Raw genomic sequence first — 20638 nt, forward strand, 5'->3', positions numbered from 1 at the left:
TTGTGTCAGAGGAGGCAGGACACAGCAGAGGGAACGTTCCTGGGTCCAGCTTGCTAGTAGAGTTGCTTACTTGTAATGAACGTTTTCCATGGACAAATGATCTTCCAACCATTTAAATGGGTGATGCCACAGTGTCGCAGCTGACCCAGTAGTTCCAAGCTTAGAAGACTCTTAACAGGCATTCCCACCACATTATATCACTCGGCACCACAGCCGTTCATCAGTTAGTTCAAAGCTTGCTTCAGCTCTGGGCGGGTGGGAAGATCATTTGTCCACAGAGAACATCTGTTATAGGTAAGCAACTCTACATTTTCTATGGACAATGATCTGTCCAGCCACACAGATGGAGACTCCCATGCTAAACATAACACGAGTACAGTACATATCAAGCATATATATATATTATATATATATATATATATAATATAGGTATAGAATAAAATGAAAAGTCTGTTATCTGCTGCCAATGGAGGTGGAGGTGAGTTGAAGCTTCAAAGGCAAGAGGCCAGGACTGCCCATTCAAAAAAAGCAACTTGCAATGACCCCTCATCGACACAATAATGTTTGGTAAATGTATGTGTAGTCGTCCATGTCACAGCTCGACATATTTCCTGCAGAGTAGCTCACTGTAAATGAGCTTTTGTCACTGCTACTGTTTTGAGTGCATGAGCTGTGATGTGTGGAATGGATGCTGACTGAGATGACATAACAGAAGTATATGCAGTCTGCAATCCAGTTGGATAATGTACATTGTGTGATCAGTTGCAGAGTTGCTAAGACAAACAATTGTGATGGTCTTTAAGGAAACGCTGTTCTTTGTAAACAGTACAACAATCTAGTACAGTCCAGAATATGGAGCTGTTGGTCTCTGATTAAGATGAGAAGGTGGATAAAAACTCATAAAGTGATGACTTGGTTTAAGTGGAAGTCTGAAACCACCTTAGGAATTTAGGGTATGTCCTGAGGATCACCTTGTGTAGTATTTGAGGATAAGGAGGGTAATGCACTAAAGCGTGCAGCTCCCTAATTCTCCTTGCTGAAGTGTTGTTTTCCATGATAGGCATTTCAAAGATGTAGTAAGTGGCTCAAAAGGCTGTTGCACGAGTGCTTCAAGAACCAAGTTCAAGTCTCATACTGTGTAGGTGGAGGAAGAGACTAGTTCAGTCGAAGCAGCCCTTGGAGAAACTTTTAGTATAGAATGTTTAAAGAGGGTGGTCTCAGTCAAAGGGTTATGGAACACTGATAAGGCTTCTGCATGAACTCTTGTTGAGGTATATGAGAGGTTTGCCTGATGAGAGTGAAAATAGTCCAAAAAATTAGAAACAGAACAGGATACGGGATCCAGACACTTTGTAGAGCACCAGTGTTGAAAATGGCGCCACTTTGAGACATACGATTTCTGAGTGGAGCCTTCCTGTATGCCTTCAAAATCTGTAAGACTCCTAGGGCTAGATGCACTAAACTCCACGGAAGAGCCCTTCCCTTACCGATTCCTTAGCGAGTCGGTAAGAAACGAGCATGCATCAAGGAAATCCCATGCAAATGGGCTGGTCGCTGCCAGGTCATTTGCATGCGATTTCCTTCCAAACCAGTCGGCCAGCTGAGCATGCGCAGAGCAGCCAAGCGTTATGCTGGCTGCTCTGTGCAATCCAAGGCCTTCACTCAAAAAAACAACCAAAAAAAAAGGACGCCCCTGATGAGCATGCCTAGTGTAAAAGGTTTAGCTGAATAGAAATAGGTTGCCAGGTAAATCGGATTGATACACTCATGGTTTATTTAGAGAAAAGGACACACTCATCCGATCCGTTTCAAAGCCTTTCAAAAGTCCCAGAAGCATGGTTAGCTCCCCCCAGGCAGTTGCTCAGACTGCCTGCCGGGGCGAGCTGCAAAGGAAAAAAAGAAACATCTGCAACTTCTTCGCAGCTCACACACACACAGGCGATCGGAGCACTCCTCGGAGACCAACCCTTCTCCCCTCATTGCCAGTTACCATGGGAACCTTGTTTATTTTCTGTTTATGCCCTGGTCTGTCTCTCAGCCAATCACAGCGCGTTTATCACAGCTAAATGCGCTGTGATTGGCTGAGAGACAGACTGAAGAGATAGACGATATCCCCCACAAGCGAGGCGAAGGTGTTCCACAGCCGTAGAAAAGAGAAGCAACCGCCCTCCGGCACTCCCATGCTATTATGCTTTTGTAAGTAAGCAGCGTATCCTAAATGTTTTTGTTGTTTGTAAATAAACCCACTGGATACCAAGTGCACAGAGGACCTGCGCGCTGCAGATTTTGGTTACTCCTGTCCTGTTGCCAAAATCTGTGGACTTTTTTTTAAACAAATTAGCCTGACAACTTAAAACATTTTTTTTACGAAGCAGTGGACCTTATGCATGGCTTCTCTCATTCTATGCATTCTTAAGGTGAAGCCTCGTTTCGTGCAGGAAACAGGCAAATCTCTCACCCTACTTGCAGGGTTTCTTTTTTTTTTTTTTTTTCCGATTCCCTCACAGTAGCCCCAACGAGAGGTGCAGACCTCCCGTTAGGGTTTCCACGGTAAGGGAATCGGAAAATGGTAGTGCATTTCATTACAATATGGTTTATACACATTATAATACTAATTTGCTCATCTGCATTCCGTTTTCGTTAGCTGCTACCGTGACAGGAAAATGCCCTTTTGTGCATGTCCCTGTTTACTACTTGCACGTTAAACTGGCTAAAACCAGTTTAAAACCCACGTTGCTGGCTCAGAAAGCTTAATGCATCTAGCCCCTAGGGAGAAGATGTTTATCTTGATTCTCGGTTGAATAAGCCAATCTGCAAAATTGAGAGATTTAAAATTCAGATGATGAACCTGGCCTGAGTTCTGGCTGAGAAAATCAGAGTTGGAGCAAGAAAACCGGTGGTTGAATTGACTTGTTGATCAGCATTGGAAACCACGGTTGACTTGGCCAATGGAGTGCTATCAGTATTATTGCATTTTCCTGTTTTGTTTTTTGTAGTGTGAGTGATATTGGTGGTATCGGAGGGAACGCATACAGAAGATGATGTCACCAAAAGATGCAGATTGCATCCTCTGCTTTTCTGTTCTGAGATGGATACCAAATCTCTTGCCTTTGTTGTTCTGAGGGGATGTGGGTCTCTCATGGAGCACCCACTGCTGGAACAGAGTGCGAGTAATTGTGGTCTTTAATAACCATTCGTGACGTTGAAGATGTCTGCTCATCCCATCTGTGATGACATTCTGCTTGCCCGGTAGGTATGAGGCTATGACAGAGGAAGAACCAGGACCCACAACTGTAGGGCTTCCTTGCAAAGGGCTTGGGAGCTGTCCCACCTTGCTTGTTGACATAGAAGATTTTCACTTGATTGTCTGTTCTGACTTGAATCACTCGATATCTGAGATGGGACAAGAATTTCAGAAACACTAGATGAATTGCTCTGAGTTCTAAGATATTGATGGATTTATGTCATTCCTGGGGCGTCCATATGCCCTGAGTGTGCATGTTGTCGATGTACGCTCCCCAACCCTTTTTGGAGGCATTTGATGTCAGGGTTATTGTTGGCTCTGGAGGCTGAAAAGATGCACCCACCAAGATGTTCCAAGGGCGAGTCCACTACACCAGAATCTTGCTTGATGGCCTCTGAAAGGTGAACCTTTGTCAATAACGGTTGTCACAGGAGATGATGGTCTGTTACTTGTAGAAGGTTGAGACTGATGAGCCAACAGCTGCTGCTGATAGGAAAAATCTTTTGAAGAGGATAGTATGTTGAGTGTACTTGAGGAGAGGAATGCAATTCTTGAGTAGGTGTCTCTAAATGTGGTGGAGACAATGAGGCTGACAAGCAGGAAGACACTGATGAAGCAGATGATTGTTGCATTTTTGTTGCTTAGAATGAGTACCATGATGACTGTTTGTTTTCTGAAACCTCACTTACATGAGAGCTGTGGCTTCCACTTTGACACCACTTAGTTGACTCGGTACTCCTGCCTCGTTTCCGATATGAATTGGAGCAGGTTGTGGAATCTCCGACGCATATGGGCTGATCCGAATTGGGGATTTCCGATTCTGACTCCTTGGCATCAAAAACCGTCTGCATGCTGACGTGCTGGGCTCTGTTGTAGAAGGGGGAGTTTTGGTGCCGGAGCGGTTATGCGGCTTCGAGTTAAATCTTTGAGTTGGAGCCGACTGAGCGTGCTGATCAGAAATCTCTTGAATTAAGCCTTCCCGTACTCCATGCTGGTTAGCAAAGGAGTGTGAGGGAGATAGCTCTGAAGCTGTATGGTGTTTGACAGGTGAGGTTGATATTTAGAGTTGTTTTTATGGCCATTTTTATGATGGTTAGGTTGCCATGGTGGCGACTTCATTTTGTTGGAGTGAGGCTTGGGATTATCGGTCGCAGAAGTAGAGAAGTGCAACTGTCTATGCAAAATGTCGCGGCATTTTAACTTCCTGATCTTGAGAGCCCTGACATTCATTTGTCGACACAGTGCACATGATGAAACTTCGTGCTTGGGGCCCAAATATTTATAGCAGGTATCGTGTTTTGGAATTAGACATCTTGTTCTTATACGACCCGCACCGCTTGAATCCTGACTTTTTGTTAGCCATAGCAAAAATCAGTGCTGCCTAATCAAACTCAAGAACTCGACTCAAAAAAATGATTTAGAAAATAATAAACTGTATAATAAAATGACAAGAACTACACAAAAGGCTTTATAACTGACGAACAGCTGTGGTGCTGAGTTATGAAATATGGCGGGAATGCCTGCGCATGGGCAGAAGACTCTTCTAAGCTTGGAACTTCCAGGTCAGCTGTGGCATCGCCCATTCATGTGGCTGGACCGATCATTATCCATGGAGGACTCCGTACTGATGCACTGGGCAGCCCGCAGAAATGATAGAGGACCGCTGAATGGGAAGGGAGAAGGACCACGCGGAGCAGGAGGAAAAGAGTGAAAACATGCTGATCGTGTCTACCAAAACTGGCGTGGCAAGCCATTTGTTTTGCAGTGGCACTTGCCACCTTTAGCAATGCCTATGTTTCTGTGGCTGGTGCCAGGCCCAGGGAATCTTGCCCCCTTCCCTCTCGATGGTCCTGAGAGGAACTTGTACTGAATCCTCCCTGTGGTGTATTTTTTGTCCGCTAATAAGGTCTCTGCCTCCTTTCTTTCCAAGATAGGGGAGTTAATGTCTTTGCCTGGAGCCTGGGAAATTTAAGAAAGCTGTTGTTTAGCAGGAATAAGATCTTCTGTTTCATTTTTTTTTTTTTTTTACATCCTTAACTGAAATTTATTCCAGGGGATTGGACAATGCTGGGAAAACCACCATTTTGAAGAAGTTCAATGGGGAGGACGTGGACACAATCTCTCCCACACTGGGTTTTAATATCAAGACCTTAGAACACAGGGGGTGAGTTGAGTCCCCTGACATTCTTTGCTTTTTTTGGTGCCAAGGCCATAAGAACACTGATATCCTCTTGTAGATTGAGGTCAGTAGTCATTTGGCCACTATGTGAATATTGGTGGTCAAATCTGTTTTTGTACCTGTCATCAATTGCTAGATTTTTGCCATTTCCCAGCCTCTATCAACTCCCATAGGACTTTCCTGCTTAACAGGCATGAATGAGCATGATGCAAAGACATTTTTAGTTTCTTCTTATTGTCTCTAGGTTTAAGCTGAACATCTGGGATGTGGGTGGGCAGAAATCTCTGCGCTCCTACTGGAGGAACTACTTTGAGAGCACTGATGGGCTCATCTGGGTGGTGGACAGTGCTGATCGACTACGGCTACAAGACTGCAGACGGGAACTGGCCAGCCTGCTGGTTGAGGAGGTAACTGGGCTCTTGATCTGCATGTAAAACCTATTATGTAGAAAAGGGCTTTTCTAAAATTATGTAGCAATATACATGCAACAACAAGATGGTGCTTATGTATACACATGTAACATATAGGCATTCCCAGGGGTGTAGTTTGAGCACAGCAAGGCCAGACCTCACTTTTCACCACCCCTCCAAACCCTCAGTGTGATTCACTCTGTTCCCTCCACCCATTTCTCAACTCTCTCAGGTAGCCAGTGAAGAGCAACTTGCTGCCTGTGCCTCCACTCTCCTCAAAACATTAAGTATAGCATAGTAGCACAGCTCCTGCATTACTGTAAATCCTATGTGAACCTCTCTAGCTGTTTTGCTCTATCCCACCCTCTTCTCCACTTTGCCCGACCTCCCATCAAAGACACAATCCTTACATATAGAAATCTTGCCCAAATCCTTCAGGGTTTTGAAACAGAGAAGCCTGGCTTTGGTTCCTTAAAAAATAATTTGAGGAAGTGTAGGAAGGAGAACAAAAGGTGTGACCCAGTACTGGTTTGCAGCCTGAAGTTTGAAAAATTGATCTAAGAGAGTTACATGATGGTTTAGCTGAAGAAGCAACAAGCAGAGGAATTCCTGCTGTTCCTTACTGCATTAACAATTTAACAGAAATGTTTGCTGAGTAATCGCCTACTAGAAATGTGTAAAGGTAATTTGAGGTGACACCTAAAATATGGGCAGATAGAGCTGATAACCCCCAAATTTCAGAAGATCAAAAGCATTAAGAAAGATGCAGTATAGGCCCAGCCAACAAACCCTCCTGGGACAAGGACTGAAATGCACCTGAAGTATCAAGAGTCAGTCCACCAGATGCTGAACATTTTACAGAAAGTAAAAGTATACTTGTGGGATAAAAAGGGAAGAGGAACAAAAAAGGGAGGAAGAGGGAGCTAAGGAAAGAAAAAGGAAAATGTAGGAAAACAAAAAAAGGGGGAAAAAGATGAGTAAAAGTTGAGAATGTTGCCACATCAAAGCAGTGACCTCAAAAAGGAGGGGATCAGATCGGATGGGTTGAAGCAGCAGGGTCAAAAAGTACTGTATTCAGTAGCCAGAACTGTATCTAGCATTCTGCACATGTTCCATTTCTTCATCATTAAAAACTAGCATTGTAAACAGGGTAGTCAGCAACTCGCCTTGCCAACCTCATCTAGGCAGTTACATGATACAATCTTTTAACGTAATACCATAAAACCATTGCTTTCAATCCTAATAAGTTCTTTCCCTCCATCACTTCTAACTAGTTTCATTTATTCGCTAATACAGTAGATTCTGGATAATAGGGACACTGGTTAATAGGGGCAGCCATTTATTTGGCCCAAACTGAGAGAGAAAAACAAAGCACAATTATAAGAAAAGAAAGTTTTGCTTATTTGGGACACCGTGCAATTTAATTGGGCCAGTAGCATCCATAGAACGTGATTAATGCATCACTTTCCCATTAAGTATAAATTGGCTTGCTTGAACAACTGAAAAAACAACCACCAAGCACCAGTGGATGCCAACTAGCAGAGATTACTGGAATGCCTAATCTACAATGGATTGTACAACAACAAGAGAAATTGAGAAATGAATGGACGTTACATGAGAGGCAACGAGTACTTTCCCAAAAACAGAAGTGTGAAGGTACTGTACTCATTTTTTTTTAATGATACCCTGACAACTTAATTTATTTTTGGGAAAGCTGCTTATTTGGGACAAAGTATAGGAATCCGGATGTGTCCCAATTAACTGGAATCTACTGTATCAGTTTTATGATTATATTCCAACCTCACACAAAGATACACAGAACCCGCAATCGTAGTATATGCTTTAAATGTGATGTGATATATACACATACCTAATTTCTATCTATTTCTCCCTGCCAATTTTGGGACATAGACCATAGAAGTCTGCCCTGCACTTATCCAACTTCCCAACTATTGGAGTTTCCAATGAAGCCCACTCCAGCCTTGATCCTGATCTGTCTTTGTCATTTACAGGCTCAGAGTGTAGAAGTCTGCCTGGCATTGGTCTTACTTCCCAACCTCTGGAGCTACCGTCAAAGCTCACTCTAGCTATGAGGTGGTTTAAAATGTTGTTTTAATTTAATTACATCCTTTTCTTGTATAGGGATTCAAGCAACCTGAATGGGGTTGTTACTGTTGTCTTAGCTTTATCTTCCTCAGCCATGGCCACCTAGAAATAGCCAGAAGTTAAATCTAGTGAAGAGAAATATTGAGCTTGGCCTAATGCATTAAGAGAGTCCTTGATTCAAGGTAGTGGATAGGCATCTTTCACCATGGCTTGGTTCACCTTTCAATAATCTACACAGAATCATATTCCTCCTTCTCTCTTTTGAACAATAACAGCTAGAGAGGACAGGGACAATGACAGCACTATAAGATGTTCTGAGTCACCAGATCCTCTATGTTTATCCCACCCATTCTTGAATTTCATCACTGTTTTTGTTTTCACCACCTTACCCAAAAGGGCATTCTAGGTTTCCACTACCCTTTCTGTGAAAAGGTATTTCCTGGTGTTGCTCTTAAGTCTACCACCCTGCAACCTCAAATTATGACCTCTAGTTCTACTATTTCCCTGTCTCTGAAAAAGATTAGTTTCCATTACATAGCTTCCCACTATTCCAGAACCTGTGGGATAAGTTGTATCCATCAACCAGCAGGTGGAGATAGAGAACTGAAAACTGAGCCAAGATATCTCTCTTTGCATCCAGTCTGGCTCCTCAGTATTTTGTGTCTCCAGCTAGTGGATCAGCATCCAAATATGCTGGAGGTTTCGGGGAGCAGTTTGATGCAACAGCGCGCAGGAACAGGTACCATTTTGTTGGGGTCAACTGGCAGTGAGTAGCAGTCTCAGGTTGATCATCCACAGAGCACAGCCTCCATTTTACAGCCTCAGGGACCGAAAAAGCATTCAGCTGCATTGGGATCTTCATTTTCTCCAGCATTTACACCAGACCTATTTACTAAAGCAGGGACAGTCAGAGTTGCTGCAAGGTGCTTCAGGAGTGGGCAGAGGAGGCTATCTCTGCTTCTCCCTCCTTAACTGATGTGGCTTTGGTCTATTCAGAGGAGCCATCGTTGAAGGAGCCATTAGAGGAGGGAGAGCTCCCTTCTGAGGAGGGGATGATTTGAAAATACTGAAGCTATTTTATAAAGAGGAGCCCAGTACTCTTATTTCTGAGGCACTGGCAGCACTTTCCATTGAGGAGCCTTCTGCTTTGGCATCAGGAATTCTATCTTTGTCAATAATGAGGGGGCTTAGAGGTCCTTCTAAGGCCTTCCCGATGCATCCAGACATTCAGGATGTGATTACAGCAAAATGGGTCTCTCTGGATGGGAGCTGAGAGTGGGAGGAGCCATGGCTCGCCTCTACCCATTAGATAAATTACAGTTTCCCAGGGTGGACTCTCTAGTTATGGCATTGGCTGAGAGGACCACCTTGCCAGTGGAAGGGGGCATTGCCCTAAAAGACCTAGAGGATAGGAAGCTAGAAGGCTCACTGAAACAAGCCTTTGAAGTGGCCTCTTTGGACCTTCAAGCGACATTGTGCATCTCGTTCATGGCAAGAGCATGCCTCAAGTGGCATCAGCAATCGGCAACACAAGATGGGAACCGTATCGCCCATATGGAAGTGGGGTTGGCGTACTTGGGTGGATGCTATTTATGAAATGTTATTGGTTACGGCCTTCAATATGACTGTGGCTGTCACGGCACATCAGCAACTCTGGGCATTGGGTAACGGATTGCAGCATCAAAGTCACATCTAGTTAAACTGCTGTTTTGGGGCAAGTGGCTATTTGGAGCAGATCTCAGTAACTTGGTGAAAGAACTGGGGGAAACTAAGCAACAGCTGTTGCCAGAGGATAAGCTGAAATGCTGTACATCCAGGTCGTATTCGAGAGTGGATGACTTTTGAGGACTGGTGTTCTGAGCGTGCACTTTCTTCCCTTCTCTGCTCAGATCGTTTACATCCTAGCATTTCTTCAGAAAGGATTAGCACTTGGGTTCTCTGAAAGTTCAGGTTGCGGCTTTGTCCTGTTTCAGGGGCTGACTTGCAGGTAGTGGGCCACTTAAAGCCTCCCTTTCATACGCCATGTCCAGAGTGGAACCTTAATTTAGTCCTTCAGGCTCTGCAGAAGCCTCCTTTATGAGCCATTCCAGAAGGCCTCCTTGAAAGATCTTACATTAAAAGACAGCATTCTTCATGGCTGTTGTGTCGGCATTTAGGCTTTTGGAGCTTCAGGCTCTCTGTTGTCGAGATCCCTTTCTTTGTTTTTTGGAGGCGGAGGGGTCTCCTAGAGGCTTATTTTCAAAGCACTTAGCCTCCCAAAGTTCTATAGAAACATATGGAACTTAGCCTCCCAAAGTGCTTTGAAAATATGCCTCCTAGTGCACATTTCCTTTTTTTCTTCCAAAGTGGTATCAGCATTTCATCTCAACCATTTATCTGTGGAGCTTCTGTACTTTTGCAGAGAGGACAAAGAGGCTCCAGTATTCTTCCTTGAAGCTTCTTGATGTGCATAGTGTCCTCATTAGATATCTGGAAATCACAAATTGAGTTTTGCAAAACAGACAGACTGTGCTTTCTGGTAAACAGAGGCTTGGCCTCATGGCTTCCAAGCCCACAATTGCTAGATGGCTGAAGGAGACTATCACATCAGCTTATTTACTTGCAGAGAAGCAGGCTCCTCAGGCCTTGTGGGCTTTTTCTGCGAAGTATACAGCAACATCCTGGGTGGAGACTACCTTACTGTCTCCGGTGGATGTTTGCAAGGCAGCGATGTGGTTGACGCTGCATGCCTTTGCCAAGCACACTGTAGGCTGAATGTTGTAGCATGTTCAGAAGCCAGTTCTGGGACTTCAGTCCTCTGGGCAGTGGTGCTAGGATCCCACCCACTCTAAAGATTGCTTTTGAGCATCTCACAGGTTCTGGAATAGTGGGAATTTACATGAAGGAGATTAGGTCTTGCCTGATACTTTTCTTTCAATTAGTCCTTCCCACTATTCCAGAGGCCTGCCTGAGGTTTCTGAGATGTTTTAGTCAGTGCAAAGTAATGGGTCAGATAATGACTGGCACCTTGCATGGTGCTTCCTGCATATCTCTTGTTCTCTATAAGTTGTCCAGAGATGAGAGAGGTCCACACGTGTTTACTTGTCTGGTTGGTGTTAGGTTAGCGAGTTGTTTAAGATTGTTGTGTTTATTCTGAGTTTATCCTTGCTGCTTGTCTATGTAAATACTGAGGAGCTGGAATGGATTCCAAGAGAGATGACTCAGCTCAGTTTTCAGTTCTCTATTTCTGCCTTCTGGTTGATGGACACAACTATCCCACAGGTTCTGGAATAGTGGGAAGGACTATTGGAAAGAAAATTATCAGGTAAAACTTAATATCTCTTTGCATATCAATATTTTTTAAGTATTTAAACATCTATCATATCAGAGGCAGTAATAAACTAGAACTAGATGCAGTTACGATCATTACATGAGGAAGATCCTGGAAAGAACCATAGGGAGATGGACCCAGGCATAAATAAAATGAAAGGGATATAAAACACCTCACTTATACATTCTGCCAGAGTTATACTTCATCCAGAAGATACCCCCTCTCCCCTCAAGAAAAATCTTAATTGGAGTGGTTCATAAAAAAATGTTCTGCCTATTTTCTAACCAACAAGACATTTAAAGGGAAAGCCCCCCCCCCCCCAGCAAGGAGACTTCCTGATGTAGGGCTAGGAACTGTTTCCTCCTCTTCTGGGTCCATTTGCTAATCTCTGCAGTCATTTGAACATTTCCATTCAAAGCAATGTCCTGGGAATGAAAATTCAAATATAAAACTGCTTCTCTATTGACAGCACAGGAGAATGCATGCACACTCAAAGGTGATATCCAACAGAGTCATGTGTCTAGATAGCTGTAACATAGAGATCAAGATTTGGTTAAGTATATGTGAGGGTTCCTGTGCTGTCTTCATCTCTCCCCCCCCCCCAGTCCTTTACAGCCGTACTGTCCTCAGAACTACTTCAGTTTTCATTTCTCCTCGGTTGTGTTCGGCATTTAATTGTGAGGTTCCTTTAATTTTACTATAGTGTGTTTTTTTCACAGTTGCTGACATCATCAGCAAGTTTCACTTTCTCTTTGCCATATGATTTCTGTGCCTTTATTGGCCCCTGTTCCCACGTTTGTCTTGTATTGCCTCTCCTCCAGGGGTGTAGCTACAGGTGGGCCCAGGCCCACCCAGAAGCACTGCACCCCAACCAAAACATCCCCTCGCTTCCTTCCCTCCAACCTTCTGCATGTCCAGTGCAGCGTCTCTTCCCTTCACCCTCACATGTCCGCCTCTCACCCATTCCGCAGTTCCAGCACTTCCACATCTTTATTTATTTGTTACATTTGTATCCCACATTTTCCCACCTATTTGCAGACTCAATGTGGCTTACATGCAAGCTCATTTTCAAAGCACTTAGCCTCCCAAAGTTCCATAGAAACCTATGGAACTTAGCTTCCCAAAGTGCTTTGAAAATATGCCTCATAGTATCATAAAGGCATTCGCCATGTCCAGTAAAGAAACAAATACAGGTGATACTGTGGTTGAATAAGGTACATGTGTTTCAATTACAATGGGGATCAAGGAGAGGAAAGATTATATAGTGTCCATTACAAGCTTTGGTTATGCTGTGTTGCCATAGAATCATCAGGGCCCTCCATGTATCTCTCGAGGGTTTCAGCAAAACGTGCTTTAAAAAATGTAGTAATTTACCAGATGAAACATGTAACAGGTAAATCGGATGCAGAGGCATAAATAATTCCCATTCTGTATTCCAAGGAGTAAAATTCTCAGATTCCAATAACCAATTTTTAAGATGTCACAGAAAGCCAGCTAAATTATAGTATGCATATTAGGAAGTCCCAAGCTCCCTAAGGAGCAGTTACCGTGTATTAAGTCAATCTTCATTTTAGGTTTTTTTCCCTTTCCAACAAAATTTAACAATTTCTTGATCCTTTTGCAATATCCAGACTGAAATATATGGTAGCACATAAAACCATTGTTGAAATAGTCATTTGTTACAAGCTTATTCTACCATATATGGACAGTGGAAATTCCAAATTGCCTATTGCTGTCATGTATGTTGTAAAAGGGAATTAATATTATCCTATATAATAATTCTCACCTCCAACATTCTGAGGCTGCCTGGAACCGTGGATCCCTTGGGGGTGATCTGGAGTTGGAGTAGATAATAGTGATGTCACACAACCCACACCAGATTGGCCAGTAGAAGGGAGAGGGGCGGAGCCACGATACAGGGAGCAGCGAATCAGCACAACACGGGGAATGCACAGCAGCAGGAACAGAAGCCTCTCTCAAACATACACACTCAGAGGAAAACCTTGCTAGCGCCCGTTTCTTTTCAAACAGAAACGGGCCTTTTTTACTAGTAGTATAAATATTTAGGGTCAGTGATAAGTTGAATACCCAAATAGCTAAAGGTATCATTTGCTCAGCGTAATGGGAATTGCCCTTCCCATTCTTCCTGGTGAGATGTCAGCAAGGCCTCAGATTTGCTCATATTTAAACCTGAAAAATGTCCATGTTTTCTCATACTTCCAGCAATATTGGAAGAGATTTATTAGGTTGAACTAGATGGACCATAGGTCATCTGCAAAAGCTGAAATTTAAAATTCAGACTGCCCTACTCTGATGCCCTTTATTTCCGGATTGTTCAAGATCTGTCTTATGAAAAGGTCCATCCAAAGTCAGCATAAATAAGAGGGGACAATGAATGGGCAGCCTTGCCTGGTACCTTTATAAACATTAAAGAGATCGTATTCTATCCCATTGGCTCACACCGAAGCCTTAGGATCATAATAAAGTGCCTGAACTGCATCACTAAAGAAAATTCAACAATTTTAAATGTAAATGTCTAGTAAAATTTATGTAGGGTCTCCAATTTCTTATGAACCACCGTTTTGTCTTGAAACATAGAGGATTCAATATTTTTTGGCTGACATTTTGGTAGCCAGTTCAGCAGTCTTAACAGATTTGTTCTTTGAACTGGATTTCCAATCCTAGCAGAATATTGCAAAGAAGCAATGACAAACCCAGAACAGATAATGGTATGGAGACTCCAGAGCTCTCCATATGGAATGAAACATGGTTTCCCTTGCATGATCCAGAGGTTTGAGATTATACTATCACCTGAACCACTCTAGATGACAAATTTCCCCTGTTGCAACCAACATTGCTTTTGTGGAAGAAGATCTACACTTTCTTCGGTGGCAAATTATACTGGGCATGGCATTTCTGCACTTCCCAATGCTACTACTGTCACCGTCGCAGAAGCAGATGAGGAGAGTTCTCCCTCAGCCGTGCATTCAGGGTAGGTTGCTCAACCTCTCCTCCCAGCTGTGCTTCCATATTCCTTCATAGTCCCAGGGGAGCCTCCGGTCCTGACAGGCTAAGCAAAATATTGTTCCTTAGCGTCCTTCTGGACTGGCCAGGAATGTAACTGGTGGGTTGTTCATGCCTTCCAGCAGGTGGAGACTAAAAACTCTGACTCTAAAGAGAAGACAATAAAAGCCCTGGTTAACTGTAACTAGATTCAGTATTATCAGTCTCCAGCAGGTGGGAGGTAGTGAGTCCTTTCAGTGTCTAGTAGTGTTTGTCTTAGGTTTTCCTTGAGGTGGTGTTTTATTCTGTGCCCCGGTGTTTCTTGCAATTCTGAAGGCCAAGACCCGCGGGGGGGTTTCCTGAAGCCTCGCGGGTGTCACATTCGAGTGGCTGGGTCCCTCCCCCCTATCCTCTCCCTGATGTGCATTAGCTTTCCTGCAGGTTGTTAGCGGGCCTCAACCTCTCCAAGGGAAGAGTGTTTGATGGCTTTTGGAGAGGCAGCCGCTTAAAAAATAAATATATAAAAGGTGCGAACAAGCAGGGCACTCTGTGTTTGCCTCTGTGGCGCATCCTTCTTTCTGTCTTTGATTTTTCTACGGCACACAGTTTAAATAAATAATAGTGAAACAGCCACGCCAGTGCATTTAATTGCAGACATGACAGAGAAGCTCAGACGGTGTTCAGTGTGTCTGCAGCGGGGGCTTGTGGCTACGGGGGGTATGCAAATTTTGCACCGCCGTTGATAATGAAGGGGAAGCCAGTCCGTCGAGACCTGTATTTTAACTCATGCACTGCCGCCGGATCATCCTCCTGCTCTGCAGTCCTCAGTTTTAAAGCAAGCAGATGTAGCTTTACTGGTGCCCTTGGGGCCCTCTTTTGGGGGGAGGGGGTGTCCCGCCAGAATTTGTTTTACAAATGTATAGAGCCTTTATGCGGCACAGTACCGCATTGGAGAGGCAGACACTGCCTGCAAAGTGTCCCAGGGGCCGAGGAGGATCTGCTTTCCGATCATGATATGCCCTCTTTGGAGGGAGCTGACTATTTGGGAGAAGGTATGATCTCTGAAGAGGCCCGTATGATTAGGGTTACCATATGGCTCCAGAAAAAGGAGGACGGATTGAGCCAACCGGGTTTTACTTCCATTGCTTTCAATGGAAGTAATTGACCCAGCCGGGTTTTACTTCCATTGCTTTCAATGGAAAGCAATGGAAGTAAAACCCGGCTGGCTCAATCCGTCCTCCTTTTTCTGGAGCCATATGGTAACCCTACGTATGATGGAACTGGGTGAGGAACCTCTTCTCCTGTCTGCGGTCCATATTTTCCACAAGGAAGATTTGCAAGAGCTTATTTCTTAAGTACATAAGTATTGCAACACTGGAACAGACCAAAGGTCCATCAAGCCCAGCATCCTGTTTCGAACAGTGGCCAATCCAGGTCACAAATACCTGGCAAGATCCCGAAAAGGTTCAGTACATTTTATGCTGCTTATCCCAGAAATAAGTAGTGGATTTTACCGAACTCAATTTAATAATGGTCTATCCCAGAAATAAGCTGTGGAATTTCCCCAAGTCAATTTAATAATGGTCTTTTGTGGCTACTACCTTGCATTTTGAGGAGGGAGAGCTGTAAAGTGGATCTTCTAGTGAACGGTAGAAAACCAGGTAAAATCTTTCCTATGCATCAGGATATTAGGAATACTGCATTATTCAGGCTCAGTGGGATGTGCCAGACTCCCCCTTTAGGCTTACTAGGTCTGTGATTAGTCTCTATCTGGTTCCAGATGCTGAAAAGTCCCTTCTTAGGCCTCCTGTGGTTGACGCAGTGGTCTTGGCGGTTTCTAAGAGAAATACAGTCCCCGTGGATGGAGGCACAGCTCTTAAGGATGTTCAAGATAGTCGTATGGAAGCTGTCTTAAAGAGCAGTTTTGATGTCTCCGCTTTGGTGGTTCAGGCAGCTGTCTGTAGTTCCTTGGTGGCTAGAGCGTGTTTCCGCTGGTCTGAGCAAGTCTTGGATAGAGCATTGGGTGATTTGGCAGTGATAGATGCTGAAGTAGCGAAAATTGAGATGGGCTCTGCCTGTTTGGCAGACACCTTATATGATTTGCTGAGAGCCTCGTCCAAATCCATGGCCTTAAGTGTAGCCGCTAAACACACACTGTGGTTGCACAGTTGGTTCACAGATGCAGCGTTAAGTCGAAGTTGAGTAAGTTCCTGTTTTGTGGATTTTTTCTTTTTGGAGACAACTTGGACAAGTTAGTCTGCAGTCTGGGAGGTACTAAAGTGCCTCGGCTCCCTGAAGATAGAGCCCGGGGGTCGCGAGATTCCCCAATGTCTGGGGGTGTGGGCAAGATTTTCAGCAGTATAGGCCAGGAAGAATAGCTCCGGCTCAGCAGTCCCATTTTTTTCAGAGAGGTCAGTCCTTTCAGGGACTCACAGAGGTGGCCGTGAGTCAGGAGTTTCTTTCCAGTCCTCCTCCCATCCTGCCCAATGAGTGTGTCCAGGTCCAGCCTCTTATTCCTGTGGGAGCTCGGTTAACACGGTTCTGTTGGAGGTGGGCCCAGATTACCACCGATCAGTGGGTGCTAGAGGTTATTAGAGAAGTGCGTGCCTTAGAATTTTTGTGGCATCTTCCAGATGCCTTTCTGGAAGCTCCCTGTCACTCATGTCTCAAGGTGGGTACGGTGCGGGATACTAAGGATTCTCGACTTACAAGCTATTTGTCTAGTTCCCTCCTTGGAAGTCAAACAAGGTCGTTATTCCCTTTTGTCGTCCCAAAGAAGATGGGAACTGTCCGTCCAATTTTGGACCTCAAGGCTGTCAGTCGGGCTCTTAAGGTCTCCCCTTTTCATATAGAGACTCTTCAGTTAGTCATAGTGGTGGTTAGGTCCGAGGAGCTTTTGACTGCACTGGACTTGACGGAAGCGTGTTTGCATATTCCAGTTCAGCCCATGCATCAGCGTTTTCTCTGTTTTGTGGTTTTAGGCAGGCATTACCAGTTTCGGGCTCTTCCGTTCGGTCTAGGTATGGCTCCTCTCACTTTCACGAAGATGATGATTGTGGTGTCTCAGGAAGGACACCATTTTAGTTAGTTCATATCTGGACGATTGGCTGATCAGAGCAAAATCATATCAGGAGAGCTTGCAGGTCACGGGTCGAGTGGTTCAATTTCTGTAATCCCTAGGTTGAGTGGTCAACTTTCTCAAGAGTTGCCTAGCTCCGTCTCACACCCTCGACTACCTGGGTTTTTCTTTGACATGGCTCAGGGTTGAGTATTCCTCCCCCAGTCCAGGATTCACAAGTTGCAGGCCCAAATTCAGGTCCTGTGCAAGGGATTATCTTCAAGTGTTGGGCTCTATGGCAGCAATGATAAAAGTGGTTCCATGGGCCAGGGTGCATATGAGGCCTTTTGCAAAGGTCTTTTCTGTCCAGATGGTCCCTGCAGAGGGATGCCCTATTGATGACATTGCCTGTGATAACTCTGGAATGCACCAGCCTTCGTTGCTGGCTTCCGACACCCAACCTGACCAAGGGAATGCCTCTGGGCCCTCCTCAGTGGATAGCGATCACAACGGATACCAGCCTCAAAGATTGGGGACCTCACTGTCAAGGTCAGTATGCACAGGGCCTGTGGTCTCGGATGGAGGATTCCTGCTCGATCAACCTCTTGGAAACCAGGGCGATTCTGTTAGTGTTGGAAGCCCTTTGCTGGTAGGCAAGCCAGTAAGCATCCTATCGGACAATGCCACGGCGGTGGCTTAGGTCAGTTGGCGGGGGGGGGGGGGGGGGGAAGACGTCTTCTGTTGGAAAGAGAAGCAGCTCAGCTCATAAGTTGGGCAGAGAGTCATCTGTCAGTTATCTCGGCGTCTCACATAGCAGGGATGGCAACTGTTTAGGTGGACTTTCTAAGCCATAACACTCTGGATCTGGGAGAATGGGCTCTCGGAACAACAGCGTTTCGAGTGGTTTATGGATTGTTGGGGGCTTCCTGTCATGGCTCTTTTGGCCTCAAATCTCAACACAAAGGTTCCTCAATACTTCAGTTGAAGGCGAGACATAAAGCGAGTGGGGTAGATGTTCTGCTCCAGCCCTGGCCGTCGGGGCTTCTTATAAGTACACAAGTAATGCCACACTGGGAAAAGACTAAAGGTCCATTGAGCCCAGCATCCTGTCAACGACAGCGGCCAGTCCAGGCCAAGGGCACCTGGCGAGCTTCCCAAATGTACAAACATACTATACATGTTGTTCCTGGAATTGTGGATTTTTCCCAAGTCCATTTAGTAGTGGTTTATGGACTTGGGAAAAATCCACAATTCCAGGAATAACATGTATAGAATGCCTTTTTTCCATGGCCTCTTCTGGGACGTCTAATTCAAAGAATCGAAGCTCACAGGGGTCTGGTGATCTTGATAACTCCAGATTGGCCTCACAGGCTATGGTATGCCGATCTCCTGCGCCTTTGCGTGGGCCCTTCTCTAAGATTGCCAGAGTCTCGCGGCCTATTAGTGCAGGGACTAGTGGTTCATCCAGACCTGGCTCGATTTTGTCTTGAGAGGGCTAGGTTGACGAAGAGAGGTTACTGCGCCAATGTAGTTGCCACGATTCTTAGGTCACATCGTTCTACTTCTCTTAATTATATCAGAACTTAAGGGGTATTCGAGGCGTGGTGTTCCAATCGTGACATTGCCCCGTTTCGTGCTTCGGTGGCTGAGGTCTTAGATTTTTTGCAGCATGGTTTTGATAAAGGTCTGGCGCTTGCTTCTCTTAAAGTTCAAATAGTGGCGCTGTCCTGTTTTAGAGGGCATGTGCAGGGTAAGGCCGTGTCCAGTCATCCATGTGTCTCTCAGTTCCTTCAGGGGGGGGTGTGTCTTCACCCTCCTAGGGCTCTGTTTCCAGTTTGGAATTTTAATCTGGTCCTGTCAGTTCTTACTAGGCCTCCTTTTGAGCCCTTGGCATCCTGCTCTCTGAAGGACTTAACACTTAAAGACAGTATTTTTGGTAGCCATTGCCTCAACTAGGAGTTGCAGGCTTTTTCTTGTCCGTCTCCATTTTTGGAATTCTCTAAAGAGCGGGTAGTTTTGCGCCTGGTTCCTTCCTTTCTCCCTAAAATATTGTCACATTTTCATATGTCTTAATCAGTAGTTTTACCAGTTTTAAGTTCATCCTCCAGTTCAGAGGATCAACGTTGCTTACGGTGTTTGGATATCAGAAGAGTTTTGAAGCAATATTTGAAGACAATTGAAGAACTTAGATGCTCAGATCATCTGTTCCTGCTGATTTCTATTTCTATGGATAACACTCTCATCCTTCCTGTGTCATCAGCTCGTGATCTTGGGGTCATCTTCGACTCCTCCCTCTCCTGCTCTGCACATATTCAGCAGACTGCTAAAACCTGTCGTTTCTTTCTCTATAATATCACCGAAATTCGCCCTTTCCTTTCTGAGCACACTACCAGAACCCTCATCCACACTCTTATCACCTCTCGCTTAGACTATTGCAACTTGCTTCTCACAGGTCTCCCACTTAGCCATCTCTCTCCTCTTTAATCTGTTCAAATTCTGCTGCACGACTAATATTCCGCCAATGTCATTATGCTCATATTAGCCCTCTCCTCAAGTCACTTCACTGGCTTCCTATCCGTTTCCGCTTACAGTTCAAACTCCTCTTATTGACCTATAAGTGCATTCACTCTGCAGCTCCTCAGTACCTCTCCACTCACCTCTCTCTGCATTCCTCCCCGGGAACTCCGTTCACTGGGTAAATCTCTCTTATCTGCACCCTTCTGCTCCACTGCTATCTCCAGACTCCGTTCCTTTTATCTTGCTGCACCATATGCCTGGAATAGACTTCCTGAGCTGGTACATCAAGCTCCATCTCTGGCCGTCTTCAAATCTAAGCTAAAAGCCCACCTTTTTGATGCTGCTTTTAACTCCTAACCCTTATTCACTTGTTCAGAACCCTTATTTTATCATCCTCACTTTAATATTTCCTTATCTCTTGTTTGTCCTGTTTGCCTGTCCTAGTTAGATTGTAAGCTCTGTCGAGCAGGGACTGTCTCTTCATGTTCAAGTGTACAGCACCGCGTACGTCTAGTAGCTCTTTAGAAATAAGTAGTAGATTGGAGGCTCCCGGAAAGGTTTGGCCGCATCTAAACCTAACATTTCTAGGTGGCTTAAGGAGATGATTGCTTCCGCTTACCTGCTTTCCGGGAAACCTATCCCAGAGGGAGTAAAGGCCCATTCTACTAGAGGCCAAGCTGGGCAGAGCGTTTCCTGGTACCTCCGTTGGAGATTTATAAGGCGATCATGTGATCTTCCTTGCATTCCTTCTCAAAACATTATTGGTTAGATATTCAATGTCGTCAGGAAACTGTTTTTGGTGCGCGCATTT

The 20638-nt window shown here is 44.8% G+C and overlaps 1 protein-coding gene across 2 annotated transcripts in view; it reads left to right on the forward strand.

The window, feature by feature from the left end:
* Positions 1-20638, forward strand: part of ARL2 (ADP ribosylation factor like GTPase 2) — a 30946-nt gene that overhangs the window by 1338 nt on the left and 8970 nt on the right. For both annotated transcript variants that reach the window (XR_003943786.1, XM_030218604.1), the window contains exons 2-3: positions 5298-5408; positions 5668-5830. Coding sequence is in view for 1 of the 2 variants with exons in the window: in XM_030218604.1 (XP_030074464.1) it covers positions 5298-5408; positions 5668-5830 (274 nt within the window). In the remaining variant the exon portion in view is untranslated. The remainder of the gene's footprint in view (positions 1-5297; positions 5409-5667; positions 5831-20638) is intronic.

This window comes from Microcaecilia unicolor, chromosome 11 (assembly GCF_901765095.1).
Source record: "Microcaecilia unicolor chromosome 11, aMicUni1.1, whole genome shotgun sequence".
Classification (NCBI taxonomy): Eukaryota; Metazoa; Chordata; class Amphibia; order Gymnophiona; family Siphonopidae; genus Microcaecilia; species Microcaecilia unicolor.